The sequence below is a fragment of the Oenanthe melanoleuca genome, chromosome 3, assembly GCF_029582105.1.
Source record: "Oenanthe melanoleuca isolate GR-GAL-2019-014 chromosome 3, OMel1.0, whole genome shotgun sequence".
Taxonomy (NCBI): Eukaryota; Metazoa; Chordata; class Aves; order Passeriformes; family Muscicapidae; genus Oenanthe; species Oenanthe melanoleuca.
The window spans coordinates 100,883,907-100,908,649 of record NC_079336.1 but is presented as its reverse complement, the minus strand read 5'-3'; the positions used below and the strand labels follow the sequence as shown (position 1 = coordinate 100,908,649).

The following is a 24,743-nucleotide window of genomic DNA, read 5'->3' as shown; positions in this document are numbered from 1 at the left end:
AGATGTTTGCCTGAAAATTTGTCATCCACGGGTTTAAAAGCTCGTACACCCGAGGCAGAGTGAACTAACTGGTAGTTGTAACAGCATACATTATGTATCCTTAACAATTAAAGTTTTTCGTTTATTTTGACCGTGTCTTTTATTTAGAAAAGGCTATTCCCAGCCAGTCACACATGCCATTACTCATTGTATAGTGTAAATCACGGAGCAAGAAGGGAGGCAAAAAAAAAAAAAAAAAAAAAAGAAAACAAAACAAACCAGGGCGGAAAACTACGAGGTAAAAGTAAATTAGTTATTAGCAGAAAACGCTACCGTGGCCCCCAAACGCTCGAATTTTGGGGGTCCGGGCCGGCGGCGCCCACAGGTGCCCCCGCTCCCCTCAGCCGCGCTGGGCGGGAAGGAGATGGCGGCGGCTCTTCCGTCCCGCGCCCCGCCGGCGGAAAACGCCAATAAACCACCCAAAAGACCTGGAAACCCGCCTGGAAGCCGGGAGCTTCCTCGCTGCGGAGCTCGGCTCGGCGTGCTAAGCGCTCCCTTCAGGCGGGAGGTCCCCCAGGCAGCCCGGCGAGCGCGGCGGCTGCAGGCGGCCCCAGCGAGGGAAGGGAATGGAAGGGAAGGGGCGGGCAGTGAAGCCGCTCCCCCGGCGCTGTGACAGCGGCGGCGTGCGCGCGTTCCCGGCGGAGATTCCCGGCGGCGGGAGGCGGGAAGGGGGCAGGGAGAGGGCAGGGACAGGCGCTTCCCGCCCTTCCCCGGGCGCGCGCCCAACCGCCGCCGCCGCCATTTTACCCTCCCGCCCCCTCGCCTCCTCCTCCCCGCTCGCCATCCCGCCGCTCGGAGCCGCGGTGGGAAGGCGGGGCGAGAGGGAAAAGGGAGGAGGAGGGACTCGGCCACCTTCGCCTCCTCCTGCCTGGTCGGAAACTGCCGAGCGGCGCCCGAGCGCCCTGTCCCCCCCTTCGCTCCCGTCCCCTCCTCCTCCTCCTTCCCCCTCAGCAAAATGGCGGCGCGTGGAGTCCCTGGGAGCCAGTGAGTGACTCGGCTTCTCCTCCTCCTCCTCCTCCTCCCCGCCGCTGCCGCCGCCACCACAGGCTCATTTGCATTGATCAGCCGCCCCGGATCCCAGACCGGCCCCTGCCTCTCCCCCCCCCCCCCCTTCTCTTCCTATTCCTTCCCGCCCCCTCCCTCCCCTCCCCCCCGGTGACCCCCGCCCCGGCCCCCATCAATCATCAATCAGCAGCACCGAGCGGATCAATCAATGGTCGGGAGGAGGCGGCGGCGGCGGCTGCTGCTGTTAATGAACAATGTGTGAGAGCTGCGCCGAGCTGCTGGAGGTGTTAAATGAGAGTAAGTGCGGCCGCCCTCCCCCGCTTCCCTCCCCCCGGGCCGGGACCCCGCGGACCCTCCTCTGCACCGGGTTACAGCCGCGCTTCGCCTCCCTCCTCGCCTCTCCCCGCCCGCCTCGGGCCTGCCGGCCGCGGGGTTCCCTCTCTCCCGTGCCATGGAGGAGCTCCCTCCATGCCCTGCTCGCCGCTTCCTTCCCCCTTTCCTCCCCGCGGCCTGGGGCGGGCCTGCCGCCGCCGTGTCCCCGCTCCATCCCTCCTTTCCCTCGGGATCCGCATCTCCGGCAGCCGCGGCGGGGCCTGGCCGGGCTGAGGAGCTGCCCGGGAGCCGCTCCGGGGCAGCCGGGCCTGGGCTGGGTCCCTCTTACCCAGCAGCAGCAGTGGCAGCGAAGGCGGCTCGGGGTGATCCTGCCTCCCCCTGCCTGTGCCTGGCCTCGGTGCGCGGTGCAGGTGCTCCTCGGGCACCGATTCTGCCGGAGCTCGGAGGGAAGCGGCGCCTGCAGGAGCCGGGCTCGGCTTGGCGAGCTTGGGAAGGTGCTGCCGGGCGTTTGGCTTCGGGGGTGGCCTCCGGCTCCCTCCCGGAGTTCCCTCTGGCCGGGTGTTGCCGGCATGGTCGGAGGGGTGCTACAGCTGGTGTTCCCCCCGCTGCCGCTGCCATCGGGAGCGTTTGGGGCACGAAATTCCCTGTAGGCCTCGTGTATCCTTTGGAACCTGCGCTCCGTGGCAGCCGAGCTACCTTCCCGGCTTCTCAGGAGCTCTGCCTCACGAACAAAGACCAAAAAAAAACACCTTTTCTACGGATGCTGAGGAATTGAAACAACTTACCGGCTAAAGTTTGTGATTAGAGGGAAGTTTAACTATCTCGGCTCTTAAACATGGCATTTTTCCCAGGTACCCTCTGCAGATCCTTTTCCAGCAGAGTGGAGCACAGAATGCTGCCTAGGACTGGGTTTGGTTCGAGTTGTCTCACTCTTCTGAGGCCCATTTCCATGTGCTGTATGTTCTTCCCTAGGATCCTACAGGAGTTGGATGTTGGCCTCTTTCTTGCTGGGGAAATAGGGCATTCAGTGATGGCCAGCATTTCATTTGAGAAGTAAAAATGCAGGTGTAAAAGTAACTTCTGAGCTGAGAGGCTGGAATAAATCAGACGATGTCGATATTACACACCAAATGGTTATTTGAACAGTAGGTTAAAAATAAGACTAAATTATCTGTTGTATATGATGACAGCTGCTTGTTGGAAGAGAAAACTTCACTTGCTTTGGATGGGTTGATCAGTAATCATTGCTTAAACTTGATTTGGATTGGTATGATCAAATAGTAGAACATAAAATTTGATATTTCAAGAAATCCCTGAAATTCCAATATGAATTGATTTTTACAGGTGTTTTAAGGTAATTGGGATTGATGGAGATAGATATTTCCCTATAGATAAAGCAATGTCTTCAATCACTTTAAGAATCCTTTTTTAATGTAGATATATCTATATGTATATATAACTGAGGTATGGGTAATTTAATGGTTCTGCATTATGTCAGTAATATCTCTGCTGTTAAATAGAAGGAAATATGTCTTTGAAAGTCAAAATCCATTTGGAAAATTCTGAAGTACTGCTACTATGTAGTTAATTACAAAAAGTGCTGCTTAAGTAACATCAGGTTTGGCCTTCCCTTCAGAGAAAGAAGCCTCTTGTAAATTACCAGAAGTGTTTGGTGTGTGTGTTTGGGTACAGAGACATGTGGCAAAGGTGCTCCCTTCTCACTGGATGAGACTGAGGTGTGAGGAAGGGAGGGTTTCTTTTATAATACAAAAATGATGTCAAGCTTTGGTTTTTAAAACGCTGCAGCAGAAATGAAAAGTGGTAGTAAAGAATGAGGTCATGCCCAAAATGTGTGAGCCACAGGCTGCCAGCAGCTTCCTTTGCTGCCCACGGAGCATTTGGGATCAGCTCCTCGCTGGAACATCCCAAGCAGGGTTTTCAGAGAGGTCCAGGAATCAGCATCTCTTGTCTTTTGGAGTTTTCTTGCTAAACCAAACCTTTTTACATGGCCTTTGTCTTCATTTGCTCTAATGTTTACAAAATATGATTTGGTACTAATTGCATTACAGGTGACTTGCAAAGGGGAATGACAGCAGCTCTCAGTGTGGTGTTTGGGAGGGAACACGTGGGAAACTCCTGTTTTCTTCCTCAGAAGTTCCCAGCTGAGGGTGACAGAAGGGTGAAACTGAGCAGCTCTGCCATCAAACAGGCACATTTTTATTAGAAGCATATTATTCCCTGTGCAAACTGCTACAGTATTAACCCACACCCCATAATTGTGCAGAGCTGGGGATTTTGTCCAGCAGTGACCTTTGTGTAGGGCCCAGGGTTATGTCCAGGTCCTGCATCCTGATTTTTGTCACAGGCAGTCCATGGTCCTGGCTCTGTGGCACTCAGGGGCTGCCTGAGGTGCTGAACTGGACACCTGTGGATTGATAAGCTTATTTGTTTGGCCAGATGTGTGTAAGCATGCATGTATGTGTTTAACATACATTGCTATGGTTAAGCATGAGAAGCAGGCAATATTCAGAATCAGCAATGTTGGTTTTTTTTGGTATATATTTCTTTTTGTTCTCTTGCAGCATCTTGATTTTCAGCATTTGTTCTGCATGTTCAACTCGGTAAATTCCCTGATGTTGAAGTTATTTCCTGAGAAGTAGTAATTTTAAGTTATGATTTGATCCAGAAACTCAGTAAAATGTAAATTACCCTATGAAAGGCCTAGACTTTAGAGGAGTTTTTGCACTATAACACAATCTGTTCAATCAGAGCAAACAGTCTTAATTTCTCACTGTAGGTTTCTTAGCATCATTTATGTTATCCCAGGCAGGGTTTAATAGGAGTAAAGTCTATAAAGAGTCTGATTTTTCTTTAATTAATCTTCCACAATATAAACATTTTTAGTAGCCTTTAATAGAAGAAAAAAGGGGAAGACACAATGGGCTGCTCTTTAAGATAAGGCCACTTATTTACAAAAGACTTAAAAACAGATTCTCATGGCATTCATTACAGGGGCTCATTTAAATGTGCACAGATTTTACAGGAAGAGTGCATTGAGGACATTCTGTCATTTTGTGTTAATCTACAGCATTCTGTATCCTAGAATGAACCCTGATATACTTTGCATTCCTTAGTTTCTTTGGATGCCAGATCTTGTCAGTCTAGGAGGGTTTATATTGAGTTTCATTTGTTCTTGAGTAATATTTACATTTCTGTGCTGTCCAGGGGCCTTGATCAGGACAGCTCTGTTTTGTTGGGCACTGCATGGATACCCAGATAATCTCAACTCTAAAGTAAGCCAGAAAACACAGAAATGTAACATCAGAGGTGGGTTTGGCTGTCCCAACTCTCTTACAGGAGTTCTGCTGTGTCCCACCTGGAGGCAGCGGCACTGTGAGCTGCCTGTAGATCCACACCATCCCTGTGGAGGCATCTTGAGCATGTGGTGCTCCATGCTGAGTGTTTGCTGAGTGCCAGACTGTCCTGGGAGTGCCTCTCTGAGCTGGAAGTGCCAGTCTGGCTCTCAGAGCAGTCCTGAGTCAGCGCTGGCCACGGCGTGTCCCAGAGAGCCCAGCTCAGCCTGGTTGCCACCAGGCTTCCCTTTGGGACTGCAGCTGATCTGATGTGTGTTTAGAACCCCGGAGATGGTTTTGGTTTAGGTTTGGTTTGTTCTCCTTGTTTGGTTTGGGTTTTATAAAAGTAAGAAACAAAGATTACAGCATGGAAAAATAGGGTTTATTATGTAGTGGCAGCTGTGGTTTTAGGTTACCTTGGTAGGCCTTGGTTATTCCCAGTTCTTGGTTTCTTGGAACAAAGTTTGTTTTCTTCCCAGCATTCTGTTCCACTTTTTTCAATTATTACCTCTTTAGCCCATTTTTTTGCCCAGTCAGCTCTGAAAGCTTACAAAATCAGTTCAAACTGATGATTAGAGTCTTCTACATGTTATTCTACTACAGCAGCTTGCAGGTTTGTTTTCTCCTTATGTTTTCTCTTTATCAAACTAGAAAAATAAAAAACCCCAATGACCAACCCAAAACATCCACCCCCGCCTCCCCCGGTTTACTGAAGCACAGGAGATGAATGTGGACTCACACTCTTGTTTTTCTTTCTGTTATCACTGTCAGCAGGCCTGCAGAACTGCTCCCACAATGGTCAGGTCCATAAAACACTTGAGGTGCTGGAGTGCTTTACTGTTTGTATAGTTTCAGGATATGAATTTGGATGCTGGAGATTCTTGGCTTGATTCCTTGTCATGTTGTTCTGGCATGTAGGGAGTACAAAGAGTAGCCCTGGAGGTTGGGTGAGGGGTTCCAAAACATTGCAGCATTCAGTTTGGGATCTGGAGAGGATCAATATTTTATGCTGTGAGAACTCAGATATTGAGGATGTGTTATAAAATTATTACAAATACTGCATTGTTAACATCACTTGGTCTCTAAGAGCTGCTCTCACTTGTTCAGTGGTTACCTGTAAACTTCAGGATTGATTACTTGATTACCTCTGGTGCTTTGTGCACATCTGAAGTTTCATTTGGCTGTTTGATGATTCCTCTTGTGCAAAACTGTAGAAGTTCTCTGTTGCATGGCTTTTTGCATTTTTTGTTTTTAAAGATTCATCCTTTTTTTCCCCCCTTAAATGATATTTCCATGTTCAGAGCATTTATTGGGGTAACTGCCCAGTCTTTTGAATCTTTGCTGTCTCTTATTGAAGAAAAGATTGTTTGTACTTGTTTGTAACTTGTTTGTAACACTGAAATTCAGTAATTTTTTCATGTTTGCTTTCGTCTTTGACCCTTCTTAAGGCAATGAGCAACCAGGCTTAAAAGAAAATGAAAATAACCTTTTTGTTATAGTAGCATTGTCAAACTGCAGTTATGGACTTTGAAGTACTACTCCAAATGATCTGGAGTAAATAAAGGGGAAAAAATAGAAGGAGGAACTTGTATCCTCACTAATTGTGAACTTTCTGAAGTGAAAGGGAAGGTGACACTAAGACAAAGTTGGTTTGTTTGCAATTGTAAAGCAATTGAAGGAAAACTCTGTGGCTTTAATAGCTAAAAGGCTTCTATTTTTGGAAAGATATTCAGCTTTTGTTCTGTACAATTCTTTTGGTTCATGTTATTTGATGTGATCAGAAGTGATTTTGTCCTGAGACTTTTCCTGCTCAGGCTGCTGCAAACTGGTTCCTTCTCATTGCTCAAGCCACTTGGTCAGTGATGCTGAAGATGAGTTACGTAAATCCCATTCTGCTGAGTTTTGTTGTGAGTTACAGGTCACTGGTGTCTATTTACCAAGATGCTTCTCTTTGTATATAAGGAAATCTTCTGTTGGATAAATACTTGGAATAGTATCCTTAAAGCCATGAGGCTCTAGCACTATAGATTAGTCAGTGGATAACTTCAAGGAAAATGAAGAAAACAAGGAAAGGAAAGGAAAGCATTCCTTGCTTCATGTTCAAAATCAGTGTAGAGCTTGAAGTCATCATGTTTGCCATGTAGGAAATCTTCCTATTGGATTATTCTTTGGGTGTGTTTGGTGCTGTATTGCTTTCCCTCCATCAGGGTAGTTTTCAAGTCACCCAAGTCCCAAGCAGTTCCTGAGCCAAATCCAAGACAGTGTGCTTTAGGCTATCTGTGGTGGTGTTGGTTCTCTCCTACCAGAGCAGCTCTTGGAGCTGTCCTTGGCTGTGTCACTCTGGGGTTCAGGGGCAGGATCTCAGGGAGCAGACCTGGCTCCATTTCCCTTGGCCTGCCTTGGAGGTGATGCCTTGCCTTTGGGAGATTGATGGCTTTGTCTGCCATGGAGACACTTGAGGGCATTATGAGCCTCGCCCATTCCTTTAATTCATAGAATTCCTTTTTGCTTCTTCTTCTTCCGTGTTATTGCTAATACAGACTTTGTGTGTTAGAGGTTTTAATTCCTTGCTGCTTGATTTCTTCATGTCACTGCAGTTTGCTCCCATCTTTGTGTTCAACTAACATTGAGTCAGAAAAGCAAATCCTGGAACTGTTTTCTGTGTCCAAGTGATGAGCAGGCTGTGATTTGGCATTTTAGTGATTGGGAGGGAAGATCAGTGTTTACTTCTTGGTTCCTTTAATTTCATCTGTAGTTTTCTGGATGTTGGGACAATGTGAAAAAGTTTCTTAGCATCCTCAGGAGCAAGTGGTTGTGCTGATTACTCAGTGCTGCTTGTAGTAACAGCATGCTGCAGTTAAACAGACTTGTGGCCATTTAATTTCTGCCATTTAAGCGTATATTGAGGTGATTTCTTCTTTCACTTTGTGCAGCAAATTTGCAATTTCTCAAAAATGTGAAGAGGTGAGAAGCCATTCTTTCCACTTTGTTCTTTTCCTTGCATAGGAATTGATTTGAAATCTGAATGCTAAACACAGACCTGCAACTGTGAGGATTTCTGTGGGGTTCTTAACACTTAGTAAAAATATCCAGCTTGTTGTAGAATTGCGAAGTTTTATTTCTAGAGTTGTTCAGATCCAGCAGGTCTGCTGGATGATGAGCTTCTCAAGGGCACTCTGGTGCAAATGCATTGCAGTTCTGTGCATTTGTATAGAACTGCTCGTGAGATTCAGTGCTGGAACAACTGGTGGAAGAAGCTGAAACTTGTCAGAAAAAATCCTTGTGGAAAATGCACCTTTGGGAGTTGACCTTTTTTCAGCTAATTTGTAGAAGGGCTGTGAGTAAGATTTGACAAACCCATGACAATTGAGACTAGTTTCTAGATCAGCATCCCTGCAGATCATTGCTTCCCATCAAGGAGGTGAGTGGCAAAACTTTTTTTTTGCCTTTTTCCATACATAGAAGAAGCCTCCAGTTCATTGCACTGACTTCCATTTGAGAGTTTTTAATCTATGTAATTGTGTATAGAAACAGGCTTTATGCTGTGTTGTTCAACACTTATTGTCTTTATCTTTCTGTTGTGCTTCTTGGATCATTTGGGGGTGGGGGGGGACTTGATAATATTTAGCAAGAATTTAATTTCATCCTCAGGAAGTGCTCAGCTGCCTACTTATTATTCTGTGACACGTAATTATTAAATTCTTAATAATTTAGGTTTCGATACAAACCCCACGGTTTTCACCAGCAGTGAAATTACTTTTAAGTGGGTGTGAACTGAAAAACTGATATTTTTCAGAGTAATTTTCTGCCTGTAGTCTGTTCTTTGCAAATTTCATCATCAGGTTTCATTCTAAACTTTGTGGGCATCAACAAAACTGACAATGCTTTCACATCTGTACACTGTTTGTTTGGAAATGGACAGTGAGGGGCCAGAATATCCACATCTACTGAGGCATTTGGGTACTGGGCTGTCTGTGGAAGGCTTGTGTAGTCAGCTACTGTGTAGTCAGGCACCTGTGTGCTGGACAAGGAGGTGTGTGGTGGGATTGCACTCTGGGCTCACAGGCAACAGCTGATACAAGAGACTGAAAACTTTATTTTTCCTTCTTGGAACTGTTATGGGGAACACTGGGGAGTGTCAGCTCAAAAGCTTGATAAAAGTAAGTTCTGCTGCTTAGTTGAAGGGCAGCCAGTGCTGTAAATCCTTGTCTGGCCTCTGACTTTTCACAGTTAACAACAAACTGTTGCTGGTTTACTTAGGGTTTAGTTGTTTTTCCCTCTGAGCTACTTTTTTTCCTTAATATTTGAAATGAAACTTGTGCCAGAGTATTTCAAGTCCTAAGTGCCAGTGTTTGATCTGCTGATGTAATATTTAGAGTAGATGCAGTCTGATCAAGCTGATCAGAAATTAAAATCGGGTTCCATCAGTGCCTTGGAAACTCGGTGGGCCTGAACAGCAGTGGCAGTTTGAGTCTTTCCAGAGTGATTTGGCTTTGAACTCTGTGTAGCCATAGCTACAGATACTGCCCCATGTGTATTTGCTGATATGACACCTGTAAAAACATTTGTTTGTATCAAAATGGCATCTGTAAATACATTTGTTGGTTGTGGGGGATGCTTGTCATGAAACTTAACTGCTTTCTTGGGTATACTTGTATGGACCCTGTGCATTGCCTTCAGCCATCTCTTATTTTTCTTGTTGCTTTCAAGCTATCAGCTTTTAAAAATTATATAATTGTTTTAGCCAGTAAATTACCTAATACACCATGTGTTTGAGAGAATTACTAAATACAGATTATCTGGCACAAAGGAATACAAAATTTGAAAGTTGAGAGAGACAGTGACTTCATTGCTAGCCTGCCCTTTTCAGAATTTTATTGTCCTTCCTGAATGAGTGTTGCTTGCACCTGTGCTGATGGAAACAAATAAAGCCTTGGAGTTCAAATGCTGAGCAAGCTCTTGCTGGGCTTTCAATGAACTGCCTGAAGCTCCATTGAGGATAATGACCCATTGCCCATTTACCTCTCATCTCCTTGTTTAAGCAGGCTTAAATATACTCTGTAAGAAATGAATTAATCATATTTGCCTCTCACAGATTTTGTCCCTGAAACCTGGAGCACAGTCATTACATGCTTTTGTTGTAAATCTACTGGTAATCTGTTGCTTCTTAAGGGCCAGGGTGGCTCAGTCGTGGGCCTTTTCTTTCTGGTTGTGGGGGAAAGCTGCTGTTGTTGTCTGAAACTGATTCACAGCGTGCCAAGTAGTACAGCTGAACTAATTTGCAAAGTTCTCTCTTGAAAATAGAATGCTTCCTGGAGTAGGTATTTTAATTTTTGCATTCCTTGCTACTTTTAATTAAAACGAATAGAAAACCTCTTTAGTTTTTTGGAACCTTGTTCATGCAAATAAATCTTTGTTTTGCTTGTAAACTAGTTTGATAGACTGAGTTCTGTGTCTTCACCTTAAAGTAGTATTTTAAAAGAAGTTCAGAGCTGGAGTATTAGAGGAAAAATATTCAAACCCAGAGTCATTCAAGTACTGATACATTATGTTATTGAAAAGAAGGAATGCAAGTACTCTCATGTAAACTGAATGCGAGCAATCCTTTATCTGAGCAGTAGTTTTGGCATTGACACTGTCAGCCCTAGCTTTGAAATTTACCTTGGGATAATTAGTGATATGCTAGGAAATTATGCAGTGCTTGTCCAATCCTGCATTGATTCCTTAAGAAACTGGCAGTGGCTGTTGTCAAAATATTATGATGGGCAGCCTGACTTTCCACATCTAGTATGTGTTTTGGTGATGTCAGGCAGACTTGATTGTGGAAATACTGCCTAATTTGAGCTAGGGGGTCTTTTGTTTTGTTTTGTTGGGTTTTTTCTTAATTAAAAGAGGAACTATGACAACTTCAATACAAAGAAAAAACCACAGTCTTCCCAGAATTGTAACATCTTGCCTTGGAGTCAAAGACAATTCACAGTACTGTGTTAAAATAGGACTCTGAAATAAGACTGCTACTTTTTCCTTTTTTTGAATTTTTTTTTTTTTTTTTTTAAGCACCAGTGAGTGGCACAGATGCTTTGAAATTGCTTTGTGGGTTTTTTTTTTCTTTAGTAATATGTAACTTGCTTTTCCCTGGAGAGGGAGGACTGCAATATCTTGGCTGCTGAGGATCCCAAGATAACAGAAGCTTTAGGAGGTGCAGTGCAGAGATCTCACAGATCCTTTCATGGACTCCTGTCTGATGTGACTGACATGGAACCAGTGCTGATAAGCACTGCTGGACCCAGGGTCAGCCCTGCTGGACTGCCAGCCTTCCATGCAGAAACACAGACATCCCAGGCTGCAGCTTTGTGCATTCCTGCTGTGTTGTGCTGGGCCCAGGGAGCCCTCTCAGAAGCTGAGGGTGAAGAGGACAATGTGGAGACTCCTGGTCAGTCTTCTTGGGCTAGCAGAGCCAGAGCAAGATGCAGTTTGGCCCAGTTTATTCCATTCCCAGCCAGATATCCCACAAACTAGTCTTACCCATCTCCTACTGGTGTTTGATCAAAAAAGCTGTGTGTGAATTAGAGAGTGTTTAACTGATGGGAGCTCATTCTGCTCCTTGAACCTGTAACAGGAGTCTCCTCTATCTGTGCCACTCAGTGCTGCGTGGGATGCTGCTTGTTCCTCAGTCATTGGCATAACCCAGCCTGAATTATGTATTTCACATTCCCATCTTCTCCTGACCACATTTCCACTGTTAGGCATCCGTGGATTCAGTATTGCTGAGCTTTGAGCTGTGGCTCACTGAATGAGAGAAATAAGTTTACATGGTGTAGTAACTTAGGCTTGGCTTTGTGTGCAAGGTGCAGTGCTGCTGCTAGACCTGGCCTGGCTCATGCTGCAGCACAGCTCTTCTACATTTGAGATGCTGTATCTAAGTTTATTTAGATTGTGATTCACTAGGGTAGTTCTGGGTAGAACCAGCTCCAGTGTGCTGGGTAAATCTGGGTATCATCTGTGAATTGGCATTTGACTGCATTTAAAACAGTGTGGAACTGTTCTGGAAGTAGTTACTGTGGTGAGTTCTCTTTGACAAGGTGGAAATCTTAAGATACTCTCAAGAAGGACTTTTTTTTTTGTTTAGGTGAACATCTGCAGCCATTCTAAAGGAGGCAGTTTAACCCAAAGCAAATATGGCCTAGCATCATGAGAACTTCAGGGTGGCATCACTCCTGCACGTGCCAACTCTTAAATTGCACACAGCTGCCCAGAGCCAGCTGCTGCTGTTTTTCTCCAGACTGCATTAACTTATTATGATTAAAAGAGAACAGGTGTTGGCTGGAGAAGATAGGGATGTAGGATGGGAAGGGAAATGTAGGGATTGAAAGAGAGAACTTGTTGGTGATTGCAGAGGAACAGAAGATAAAGGCAGCAGTTGCCCGAGGTCAGCTGATTTGCCCTGTTCTGGTGAAGTTGCATCTTAGAAGTCTTGTCTGGTCAATGAACATACCAAGGCTGATTCTGCTCTTCGTGTAACTGTGCTGTGCACTTAATACTTAATTGAAACTCCTCAGGTCTGATCTCAGGGTGGCTGTGAGGAACTCAGGTACTGAATAACCAGCAGATGATGTTGGGACACCAATTGAAACTGCTTTTTTCTTGCTCTTTTGAGTAGTTCCTGTATTTCCATTCCATTGCTTAGACTTGCAAACCTTTGCCAGTTTTGTTGAAGTTGCCTTTGTTCAAAAGTTTGTGTTTGACATGACCACAGTTTTTTTCCCTAAGAAAATGAGACTCTTAAAGTTACTAATTCCTGTCTTTAAGCCATTATGTTGTCTTCAAAATATTTGTGTTTTAATATTTGTATGCTTCACAGTCAAAAAGTTGCAGGAAAGCAGTCTTATTTACCAAGCTTTATGAATATTTATAAATATAAGAAGTTTAGAATTTGATGTGGACATAAAATGAATTGTGGTATGTTATGGGATGGAGATGATTGTAGATACCTATAATGCTCTCGTGGTGTGATGAACTTGGTCATTAAAGGCACTCAAGTATCACCATTATTGTGGTAGAGTTTAGGATTACAGGTCTGATTGTTCCTGAACAAGTGTTTTTAATACCAAAGAAGTGACGTTTTATATTTTCTAGTGCATTCTGCAGTTGTGTTTCTCTTTGATGTATATCTAGTCAGTGTTCTGAGATGCTTTTGTGTTATGGAGAACAAGAGGTAGAAAGAAAACCTTTTTCCTCACTGAAAAGTTGTAGGGAGGTTTGGACAGTTGAACTTCAAGCTGACACTGTCCTGTTAGATACTTGTCAAGGATGGCTCCATAAAGGAAGAACTCTGGTGAATCAATCTAAGGCAGGGATGAATTCTTTATAATAAAGAAAATAATTCTAATAGGTGAAAGTAGAAAGGGAATGGGAGATGCTGAACTCTTGTGGCTATCATCTGACATGCTGTTGATCCTAAGCAAAAGAAATCCCTACTAATCACTGAAAACATGTCAATGCATTGAAAAAAACGTGCTGGTTCTCTGTGTGAGCAATGGTACTCACACAAAAAGTTAGTCATTTTTATATATATATACACACATACATACAGATTTCTTTCAAGATTAGTATTATTGCTCCTAATTCTGGTTTGCTTAGTGTATGGCTCATTGCCTCTTTATTCTGTATCAGTGACCAATTTCTGAGAATAATGTTCATTCTGCAAGTGATCTGGTCTTTCCCATGAGAAGCTGATACCAGATAAGGCTTGTGGGAGGAGGGGGAGGGAGCACAATCCATATGCAACTGGACCTCGTCACAACTTGGAACATGGAGAAATTAGAGTTACAGATCTTAAAAAGTGTTGCATTATTTACTTTTGACTGTTAGTTGCTGAAAGTAGAGAAGTATGCTTTTAAAAATGATTATTTTTTGCTTGCCGTTTGATTTTGTACTTGGTATGATAAGTGACCTTTGGATATAAGATATTCCCACCAAGTCCAGCATGATGGTTGTCCTTGAGGTCTAATTACAGTGTGTTCCTCTAGCTCCCAAGTTCTTGCTAAAAATGCACTTAGGAGCTTAGCTTCCTTTGGCCACAGTTGTATTTTGAAATTTTATTGCCCCGTTCTTTGCAGTTGATTTGTATTTTTCTCATCTTCTGTCGTTTTCTTAATTTAGTCTGTTTATTTATAGGGGTTTTTCTGAGTTGGGGATCTTGTGTTGTTTGTAGTACTGTAACACACTTTTAGCAGATCACCCTTCTGTGAAAGATTAGGTAAATTACCCAAGTTTTCATTCAGAGCTAGGCAAGTAAAACAGGAGACTGGGGAAACAGCAAGGAAATGACCTTTTTTTTTTTTTTTTTTTTTTTTTTTTTTTTTTTTTTTTTTGATATGAAATGTTTTAAATTTTTACTTTGACCATGGCTTGTTTTTGGCTTCTCAGCAGCTTCTTGAATAAACAATTAAACTTTTAAGTCAGTCTGATTTTTTTTTTTTTTTTTTTTTTTAAGAATATCTGAAAACTTAGACACTAGAAGATGTTAAATCAGGTTAGTTATGAGCTCAGCTTTTTGTTTTATGGTTTTACTGTGATAAAAAGATCTCTAAACCATCTTGTGACTACTCAGTGAGATGAGCCCTTGCAAGTATATGGGAAGACCCCATTTCCTGCAGTATATTGGTAGAATATATTTGGCTGGGATTTACCTGCATCCCAGTTTTCCTTCTTTCTGCTGCTTAGTTGTGTGTTTAAAGCCTTCAATATTCTGGTTTTTTGAGACTGTGATAGTAACCCACAGATGAGCAATATTGGGGTGAAGTTGCTCCAGGTGGGGCGGGGCAGTTTTACAACTCCGGTTACTCCAAAGGTGTTTACTTCACATTCCTCACTCTTCCCTTCCCGGCTTCCCCTGCTCACAAAGTGCCAGCTTGAGTAGATTCCATGGCTTACACAGCCAACAGGAATGTGGGTAGTTTTCAGCTGGACTGGCCAGTTGGATTTCTGCACTTCCCACTCTGGCTGTCAGGGCTCCTGGGCAATGCTTGTTTGAAATGTGTGGCTGTGGATGCCATTGCAGTGTGGGCTTGAACTGGGATATATTGATTGTGAAATTGGATCTAGTGCAGGGTGAAGGTGTTTGTGTGCATGGAATGTAAGAGGAAAAGGAAGGGCTGGACATTGGAGAGGTCTGAGAAGAAAGGGTTGGCAGAGCACGTTTAGGGAAGGAGAAGAAAGTTGAGCTCAGAGATAGGGAAGGAGAGCATCCCTGCCTGGAGAAAGAAGCAGCCACTGCAGACATGAAGGAGCTGAGCCTACATCAAAGTGCCATTGCTGAGACAGAAGTTAGAGATCCTGGAATGCCTGGCTGGAAAGCTCTGGAGCACATATTATCAGTTCTTATTCATGAGAGCACTCAGGCTACCACTTGGATGAGGTTTAGAGGCTCTTAGAGGACACAAGGACAACTTAGTGCATCCTGTGGGAATCACTGTCTTAGGTGTGAAACTAGGGAGAACTCTTGTCTGCCAAATCAGTTTGCAGGAAGGAGGCTTGGTGCCATAGAAGTTTTTAGACAAGTTTGACATGATTGTTACTGCTGGATTTGAAGCAGTGAAAATGTGAGGAAGTGGGGAGACAGCAGGTTGAGGAGGTCCTGAGGCATGGCAGGATGCTGGAGTATGGGAGAGAATAAAGTACAGGCTTTATTCTTAAGTGAAGGAGTCTGGTTTAACTACTGGCCCCTTCAAGGTGGAAGAGAACTAATTTAAAAAGGAGAGGCAGACATCATAATTTGGAAGTGAAATCGTGCAGCAAGGAAGTTCTTCCAGAGCTGACAGAAATCAGAAAATGCCCAGGAATGACAGTGAGTGTGTTTGTTCCTATTGCTTTTCTACCTGTATTTTTTTCAATTAAATAAATCTTCGAAATATTTCAGAACCAATTGTGTCTGTACTTCGAGCTGCATGTGGCCTAGACAGAGGTGCTGTAAATCAAGAGCTGATACTCAGAGTAAAGGAGGAACTCAAAGGCCTAAGATTGAAATTTTGGTTGTGAGGACACAAATTAACTGAACAAGATAATTTCTGCTTAGGAGCAAAAGAGAAGCTAAGGTGAAGGAGGAGAAGTCCTGCCACATGTGTCACTGCCCCCTTTGGTAAGCTTAGCTGAGCTTCTGTTTGGAGCCTTCTGTCTTTTCAGGAATAAAACCAGTATTATTTCTAGGTACAGAAACCTAAAGGGAAATCACGTCTGTAGCCACTGCATCAATTAGTAATTAATAAACAAAACCAGTAGGAGTTGGTCAGTGTGTGAGATGTGAGCATAAACATGAAAATAACAGGTTCTCCAACTTGTGCAAATACCTCCCTGTTTTTTTACCTGGGGCATTAGTTTCAATATTTCCATAACTTCTCTATTCTGTCTTCTTTACATGGCAGTTGTAGCTTTTAAGGAGTCAGTTTTAACTTTCAGTTCTTCATAATCTCAAAAGAGGGAAATTTAGGAGTGATTCAAACTTTTGCAATGGAAAGGCCACTCTGGAAGTTGGAGTTACTGTCCCACTTGTTAGAGCAGGGTGATGTGAGGATGAGGGAAGTGTTAGAAATACATGAGTAAGATCCTACAAGGTAAAATCAGCTTTGTTAATGCTAAATTGTCAACAATTTTTTTTCTGTTAAGTTTGAAGGAATTCATCTTAGTGAAATAATGCTCACAAAATTGGGAAAGCATAGGTTTTATGAATCTTTGATGCTGGGCAAGTTTTTTGTTTTTTGTTAAAAATTAAAAAAAAAAATACTAGCTAAGGACCTGTATTTTGTGGTAAGCTTGACCTAAATTGTGTGATGGAGCTCTTGGTTTCTTCAGCACTGTGCTTTGGCTTTCAGAGAGTCAACTGTCATGGTAATTTGTGATGTTTAAAATAAAAGGTGATATTGAGTGATACCCATCTTTTAGTCTGCTTCTCCATCTTGAGCTTTGTGTAGGATCTTTAGAGTTTTATAGGTCTGAGACAGAAAAGTGGTTTTTAAAGTTTGACGGTATCCTGTTCAGAGGCTGCTTTTTGGATGGTTTTGTATTTGTATGTATGTAAATGTGGATGTATGTGCATATGTGATGTCCTTATTTCAAAGAAGTCATAAGTATTTGTTCAGTGTGATTATTCTGTGAAGTGGTTTTCTTCTGAGCTTTGCTTTCTGATCCATGCCCACAGACTTTCATTAGCTTTAGTTTTTGAAACCTGTATGGATGGATCACACAGGACCTTGCAAGGCTGAGGTTGGAGAGGAGGTTGAGGCAGGGATGCTGAAGAGCTCACTGCTGTTCAAGAACCTTTCCCACAAAGTTTGCTTGTAAAGTGGATTTGTGAGCGTGAAATACTTGAAATTTCATGTGAAATGTGGAGATGAAAACATAGGTGTGTTATAAAAGCAAAGATCCACTTAAAAGGAGTGCTGAGCTCGATTTGTGTAGCAATTAGATAATTGTACCAATGTTTGGAAATTGAGGACCAGGAGGAAGCAAGAATTGTGCACTGGTAGTTGGGGAGAGGTGTATGGCCAGGAGGCAGAATCCAGAGCCCTGGGATATAATCAGGTGCTGCCTAAGTGGAGCTGTGAACCTACTGATGTTGGCCTTATTTGAGTGTAGAAGCATTTTTAGAGGGAAGTGGGACATTTGATAATCCCTCAGTGAAGCATTTGGGGTTTGAACTCAGTGCAGAGCTGTTCTGGTTTCCTCTGTAAGAAATGTGGTAAGCCTTTATCATTTTGCCAATTAGTGATTCATTATGGTTAAATGTCATGATAGATGTGTCTATATTTGAAAGCAATAATCATCAGCTCAGTCTGAAATAACCTTTTATGTACACAGCACATTGTTCTTGTCTTAATAGTTTTGTTGTGGTTTGGGTTTGTTTTGTTTGTTTGTTTTTTTTCCCCAGTCTGTATCTGATCAGAGAAAGGAAGTTGAGGTCTCAGGGTCATCTCAAAGTGCAGATGTTTAAAAATCTGGGGGACAAAAAACCCCAGCAAAACAAAAAGCCAAACCCAAGGCATCTGGTTAATGAGTAGAGGTGTTGAAAGTTCATACTTGAAAGTGCACATCAATCAGGAGTTCCCAGTAAAGCTTATGAAGAGTATTTCATAAAAATAGGATTAAAGAAGGGTCTGTTCTCAATCACGAACTTTTGCAGCAGCATTCAAGAACATTGTGCACTTTGAATTTTCAAGTCACTTGCATCTAAGCCTTTGTTAACTAAATTTACTTGGTTTTGCTTCAGTAGAGTATTTTTCATGCTATCAAAGGTGATTTCTAATAAAAACAGAACAATTGCACGTTGGGTCTTTTTCCTTCTAATGTGTTTGTGCTTTTGTTTTCTTTAGTATCAGACATTGAAGGTGGTGATGCTTTGCAGCTCAGAAAGGAACATGCCCTCAAGATATTTGCTTACATCAATTCATGGACGCAAAGGTAATTTTGGATTGAGTTTCAGTGCTGAGGATGCTGGATCTCAACAGCAGTTTTCCCTTTTTAAAATACACTAGAGTGATTAGAATTAGCAAATTATTAATGTGTAGCTAAGTGATACCTGGAGAATAAAGTTTTATACTACTTAGAAAATGAAAACAAACTCGTTACCCAGTGCATTTTGAGCAGAGCATATTTGGAATGCAGTTGGCATTCTGGATGCTGTAATAATTGTGTAGAAAAACAAAAAGCTCTATTGTGACAAACAATGTGTCTTGCTGTTTTAACATGGAATTTTGTGCCCATCTTCTGTAGAGGCAGAGTAGGGTAAGAAGAATTTAAGAAAAGGTGACTGAATGGAACCATCATGTTAAATTTTTCTGCATGTTCTAATACTCTGAGTCAAGGTGATGGAGGATTGCAGACCATAGCTACTAAACTGATAAAGAAAATGCTTTGCCTGTTTTTGTCTTAAATCAACTACATTATTCCTTTTAATCCAGTATTTAAATTACTATTGTTTTGAGCTTGTTTCTTTAAAGTAATGATATCATTGCATTATGATCTAATAATGCATTATTTCACAGCTACTTAATTTTTCCAGCACAAGGAAATGTATGAATATTCCTTTTTTATAAGTAATCTACAGTGAAGATGCTTGGATTTAATGTTCAGCAGTGGTTTTAAGACCAAACTGAATCCACTGAATTATAAGTAATATTGGGAAAAGCATAGAGGATAAATTGGAAAACATTTAGTTGGGTATTTAGAGAGCTCCAAAAGGAAAAAAAAAAAAGGAAATGTCACATTCTGGATACCTGTAAAAGTCCTCATTTTGCTCAAAAATTATAAGCCAAGTTCATTTTATTTCTGCCTTGTGCATTTAGACACAGAGAAAGAATTTTAAAATCAAAATAAACAGCAGACACGGAAACCAGACTCCTGACATTTCTTGACAGGTCCTAGATGCCAAGTTTGTCAGAGAACAATTGCAACCCAGTTTTCCAGGTCATCATCTGTGCAGAGTTTTGTTCTGTTCTACAGCTTGACAAATGCAACCTGAAAGGAAAAAATAAAGATTGGATAATATTTAACTCTTTATTTTCTTCTGCTTTCGTTGTTACCTTCCATATGTAGTGGTTTCATACTGGGAGAGCCTGGAGAGCAGTCCTTAAGCTGGTTAAAGGAGACTCTAACAAAGAGGCCACAGGAAGGAGTTTTACTTGACATTTTAATTTCATGTCCTGTCTTTACTCTGCTAAATGGGCTTTTGAGAATTCTGCTTGTTCTGGGTTTGAGGCCTTCCTTAAGAAGTACTTTTTACTTTGTTGCCTGTAGTTTAAATCCCTGCTTTCCTTCAGAAGATCACTTGGTGACACCTTTTTCTTCCATCTTCATGTAGTGTTTCCATTTAGTTTTCTTCTGGAAGTTGTTACATTCAAGCTCATTTTTTATTGATCTCCTCAATTTTTGGTGGAGTTCTGCTTCCTGTGTGCTTCACATTCCAACAGAGAGGTTTTGCACATACCCCTGTCTTGGAAAAGAATTGTCCAGTATGTGAGAAGTCTTCACCAGAGTGTTTTCATTGTTGTTAAGGATGATTTGTTGCTCTCAAGTGGGGCAGTAATTTGTAGGCATAAGTGATGGACCTTTTGAACGTAATTTTCCCCCAGGATAAATGCTTGAGGATACACTGGGTTTAGCCTGCAGTCCCTTGTTGTCCTTTATTAACATGAAAATGCATTTACAAGTAAATGACAAGAATGTTTTTAATATGGATAAAGGCACAATCCATTTATACAATATTAAAGGGGTTTTTCTTCCTGCACAAATGGAGCAAAGGGGTTTAGATGCTTCGGTCACTGTATCTGTGCTGGAATTAGGGAATCTTGAATGTTACCTTTTTGTGTAACCCACTGAAAAAAATAAATATCTGTGTTCAGAAAGTATGTGCTTTAAGAGCTATAGCTCAAGGACATGTTTGTGTTCCATCAAGAGAGGCAGCACCCCTCTTCCTGTCATAGCTCTGTGTTCTCTTGATTTATTTTTCCCTAAAAATTACAATTTTTTAATCCCAGTCTCTAAATTAAATGCTGTGTTTGAAAAAAAAAATTAATTGCTACTTACTGATGGTTTCTTGCCCTATCTTTTGATTACTGATTTCTTTTTGTACTGGTACATGTGATTTTTGCATTATTTTAATATCTGAGAACTCTAGTTGTGGACTGGAGTCCACTGTTCTTCATCTAGCAGGAGATGGAAAACATTTCTGCTGCAAGGCAGCTCCCAGTTTATGTAGCAGTTACATTGTGTGGCAGAGTTTGAGTGAGAAGGAGCAGAGTCCATCTCTCAGTCTGTCACAATCATGTAGCCTTAATTTTGTTGTAAGGACACTGCAATGGTGGCTTCCTTTTCTGTGTTCTCCAGGATTTAAATCCTTTAACAGGAATATCCTCCACCTTTTTTGTCACTATGGGGGAGGTGTCTGTTTGTATGGAAGAAGCAGCTGTTCCCAGACAATAGGTTTAGGGTACCTACCTCAGGGGTTTATACACCTTGGATCTATTTGGCATCTATAGTTATCCTTGCCTACAGCTAGAGTTAGGTTAGAGCTTTTGAACTTGATGATTTAACTGATTTTTTTAATGATATTGTCAAAGGGATGGTGTAGAGTTTTCCTCTCTTGTTCTTTGCAGTTTACAGCAGTAGATAAGCAGGGGAATAATCTCTGAGCCTGCCAAGTGAAGAAAGTACTGGAGATACTTGAGCTGCTTTTTCCTAGATGCATAAAGGATATCAGTGTGCATGAGATCACCATCCAAATGCAGATAAAGGAAGTGAACTTCAATACTCCATTAAAAATAAAATTACTTTGCAGCCCTGTTGATTTGAAAATAACAATAACAAGTTCATACACAGCTGACAAGCATGTCAGGAAGATTTATTGCTTTAAAGAGCAATAGAGAATACCAGATGAGGAAATGGAGTCAGAAGCACACTGAAAAACGTGACTTCTTCAGTAGCAGAGTGACCTTGCCCACAAGACTTTTTTTTCTCTATTTTACTTGCCGTAGCAGCTGCTAAATGATAACAGGGACTTCATAGTTTTGGTAAGCATTTGGAAATAATGGGGTGTTCCTTAAAGGCTTAAGGAGGGTTCTGTGACTCCCACTTGCTGCTGGATAGAGTCTGTTTCATTTGAATTTTCTTTATTTTATGATTCTGTCAAAAAACTTGTTTAAAATGTTTTAATGTGAAGAGTGCTCTTGGTAAAGTACCCACCTGATTTTAACTGCAGGAATTTTTTTTTTTTTGTTTTCTTACAGACAATGTTTGTGCTGTTTCAAGGAGTATAAACATCTGGAGATCTTTAACCAAGTAGTTTGTGCGCTTATTAACTTAGTGATTGCCCAAGTCCAAGCTCTGCGGGACCAGCTCTGTAAACATTGCACTATTAATATAGATTCAACATGGCCAGAGCAGAGTAATCATGCTGATGAGCCCCTGAATGTAGAAAGAGAGTCTCACGAAGAAGAAAATGGAGAAAGACAAAAACCTCTAGAGAAAAGGTTTGATTCCACAAGAACTTGTATCCTGAGCGAGGAGGAGCCCACAAAGAACACGGATGCTTTTAACTTATGGAGTACTGATGAGAAGGAGAAGCTGCTGCTGTGTGTGGCAAAAATCTTTCAGATTCAGTTTCCTCTGTACACAGCTTATAAGCATAATACTCACCCCACAATAGAGGTATATCTTCTCTTTGTGTCTGTCTTGAAGTATTTGGTGAAAGGTTAATTGTTCTCATTAATGAGCAGATTGGTGTTTGTTGCTTTTACTCAGGGTGGGCACGTTCAGCTCTCCTGTTGACTTCAATGGAGCTTTTCAGAGAAACTTTCTAAATGTCACATACTCTTCCACTTTCTTTAAAATATGTTTAATTGTTATAGGTAATATATTGATAAGTGTTGGCTGGAACTGTACACTGAATTATTGTGCTGTTTAAATAAGAGGTAGGCAAAAAGGGGACCATAGCAAATCCTTTCCTGCCAAAGGTAACCCATTAATAGTTTACTAATTTCTTTTTATTGCAATCTGTGGTTCTAGAAGCAAAGCTTCATAAACTAAACTAAACTTTGTGCAAGACCAGACTTGTTAGAACAGCTGGTTAGTTGACTGGAATAACTGAGCTCTACACAGGTTGCTTTGTTCCAGGGTGCTGATTTTTCTCCCTGACATTTGTTATGTCTGCCATTCGCGTTTTCCCTATTTTCCTCTTTTAAAAATTGATTTAAAAATCCTGCCACGTTTAATTCACAGTTTCTGAAATAAATATGGTGGTGTTAGCATCTCCTAGTGGAAACAACACATTTTTGGATTGGTTGGGCTTTGATCCAACTTGTGGTAGTCTAATAACAAGTAAAGAGTTATTTTATTAATTGCATACAATAATATTTGTATGCAAATTAGATGTACATTGCACTGTGTAGGAAAACTTCTATCCAACAAACTTCTGAGAAAGTCAAAGTGGAGAATTAAAGTGCAGCTAACCCACTCCTTTTATTTTATATTTAGAGAGTTGTGGGAGCTCACTGGAGCCCTGAGGGTTTAAATTTGCTTTATAAACTTAAGTTCAAAATGAGAAGATGCTGAGTCAGATACATAATTATGTAAGTTAGAGTGGTCACAACATCTGATCAGTTCTTATGGAATGAATACTGCCCTATCTGACAAGAAAAATGGAGATAAAACCCCTGTACAGTAGGTTTTTTAGGTGGGCTGGATTTTGGTTCTTGTTCTTCTCCAAACCATATGGTCACAAGTTAACAGAGGTAGTTTCAAGTGTATCTGTATAGATATAAAGTGAATTGATTTATCTTCTGCACTCCTGCGGGACATGTACTAAGACTGGCTTCAGAGGAATGTGGAATGAACAATTCTGGAGCAGCTTTTCTGTGGACTATCACACTTGCTTCTTTTAAATTACTATTTCATGTATTTTTTCTCTTCTCTTTGAATTTCGCTTCCAAACGATCAAAAGAAAATCTCCAGGTGCCTGATGGGATTTCTTTTTCCCTTGGTGCAGCCTTGGAAAGATTTAGACCCAGATCTGTTGTAGGTTGCTCTACTGTGATGATGCCCATCACTCCAGACATACTAATGTATATATAATGTATGTATCATCCCTTATACATCACTTGAATTATCAAATACATTCATTAGCTGTCCTAAAAACATAACTTAAGGGGAAGCTGAGGAAAAAAACCACTTCCCTGAGGTACAAGCAGGTAAGGGAATCTTTTTTCCTTTCTACTAGACTTTGTGTATCTCTAGGTCTGGATTATGGAGGTGTGACAGCCTGCCATATTTGTGTACTTTTTTTTTTTTTTTTTGAGAGGGAGGAGATTTTTAATTTTGCTTTTAAGAGGTCCCAGCATCAATAATTTTTCTTACAAACTGATATTTTCTGTGTCTGGGAAGCACTAGGGTTCTATTATTCTGCTGTTTTCATGTCAAAACTTTCTACTCCCGTGAGTGACTCACTGAGGTTTATAATTTAATTTTGTATTTCAGTCTAGAGCACATCTTAGCTGAACTGAGACAAATTATTAGTCCCAGTAATAAGAACACTTCTTGCTTTAAATCAGGCTTGATTTCAGTCCTCAGGAGATCCTAAACTAAAAAAAAACTGCTTTAAGTGCATTAACTCTACTGGTAAGTTAAATAGATCCCTGAACAGCCTAAATCTGCCGAAAATTTGTTGGGAGAAGCTGGTGTAGCCCTCCTTCTCCCATTAAACATTTCTTTTTCCCTGGAAAAAGGGATATTTGCTGATCCAGAAGAGACTCCAGTCTCCACTCTGACTTCAGAAATTCCTTGTTTTAGATTCTTGAGGTGAAGTTTCACAATTCGATGGAGTTATCACATCCATTAAGGTTTTGCTGTGCCTAGAAATGGCCTCAGGCTGCCATTTAAGAATTTCCAGTGTAAGGCTTTCCCACGGTCACAATTAGTGGTCAGTAGTTCCCTCCTTTGCTCTGCAGATGCCTCCAAGAACTTTGTTCTTAATGGCAGCAGACAAGTCTTGAAGTCTAATTCTCTTCCCAGCTGCTTGCCAAAGCCATTTTACACTGAACTGTCTGGTGGAGAAGGAAAATAGTCACGTGGAAGCAGAAGGTTTTCCCTTGTTCAGGAGTTCATGAAGTTGGATGAAAATGAGCAGCAAAGCAAGATTTGTTGGTAGTCAGAAAGGTATCTCTCCCTGTAGGATCACACAGATCTCTTCTTAAATGATACAGGCTAAGAATTGTTTTTGTCCCTTACAGCATCTCTAAAGATGGGTATCCAGAAGATCCATGTACATACCTCTCTTAAAATCTGTCAGTATTTTTGGTGCTCAGAGGGGTATTTGTTTCTGTTTTTCATCCTAAACAAAATTAGCTTGAAATATTTTTTAAAATATGGTTGATTTTTGAGAAACGTTCATACTTTTTTTTTTTTCCCTCTCTGTGGGGTGTTTTTAAGAACTCCTGCATACAGGGTGGCTTATGACTGTATGCCCTA

General features: G+C 41.6%; 1 protein-coding gene across 10 annotated transcripts in view; it reads left to right on the top strand.

Moving 5' to 3' along the window:
* The first annotated feature begins 775 nt into the window (after window positions 1–775).
* USP34 (ubiquitin specific peptidase 34) overlaps window positions 776–24,743 on the top strand; it is a 110,296-nt gene continuing 86,328 nt past the window's right edge. For all 10 annotated transcript variants that reach the window (XR_008840170.1, XM_056488179.1, XM_056488181.1 and 7 more), the window contains exons 1-3: window positions 776–1,341; window positions 18,098–18,185; window positions 21,509–21,929. Coding sequence is in view for 9 of the 10 variants with exons in the window: in XM_056488179.1 (XP_056344154.1) it covers window positions 1,299–1,341; window positions 18,098–18,185; window positions 21,509–21,929 (552 nt within the window). In the remaining variant the exon portion in view is untranslated. The remainder of the gene's footprint in view (window positions 1,342–18,097; window positions 18,186–21,508; window positions 21,930–24,743) is intronic.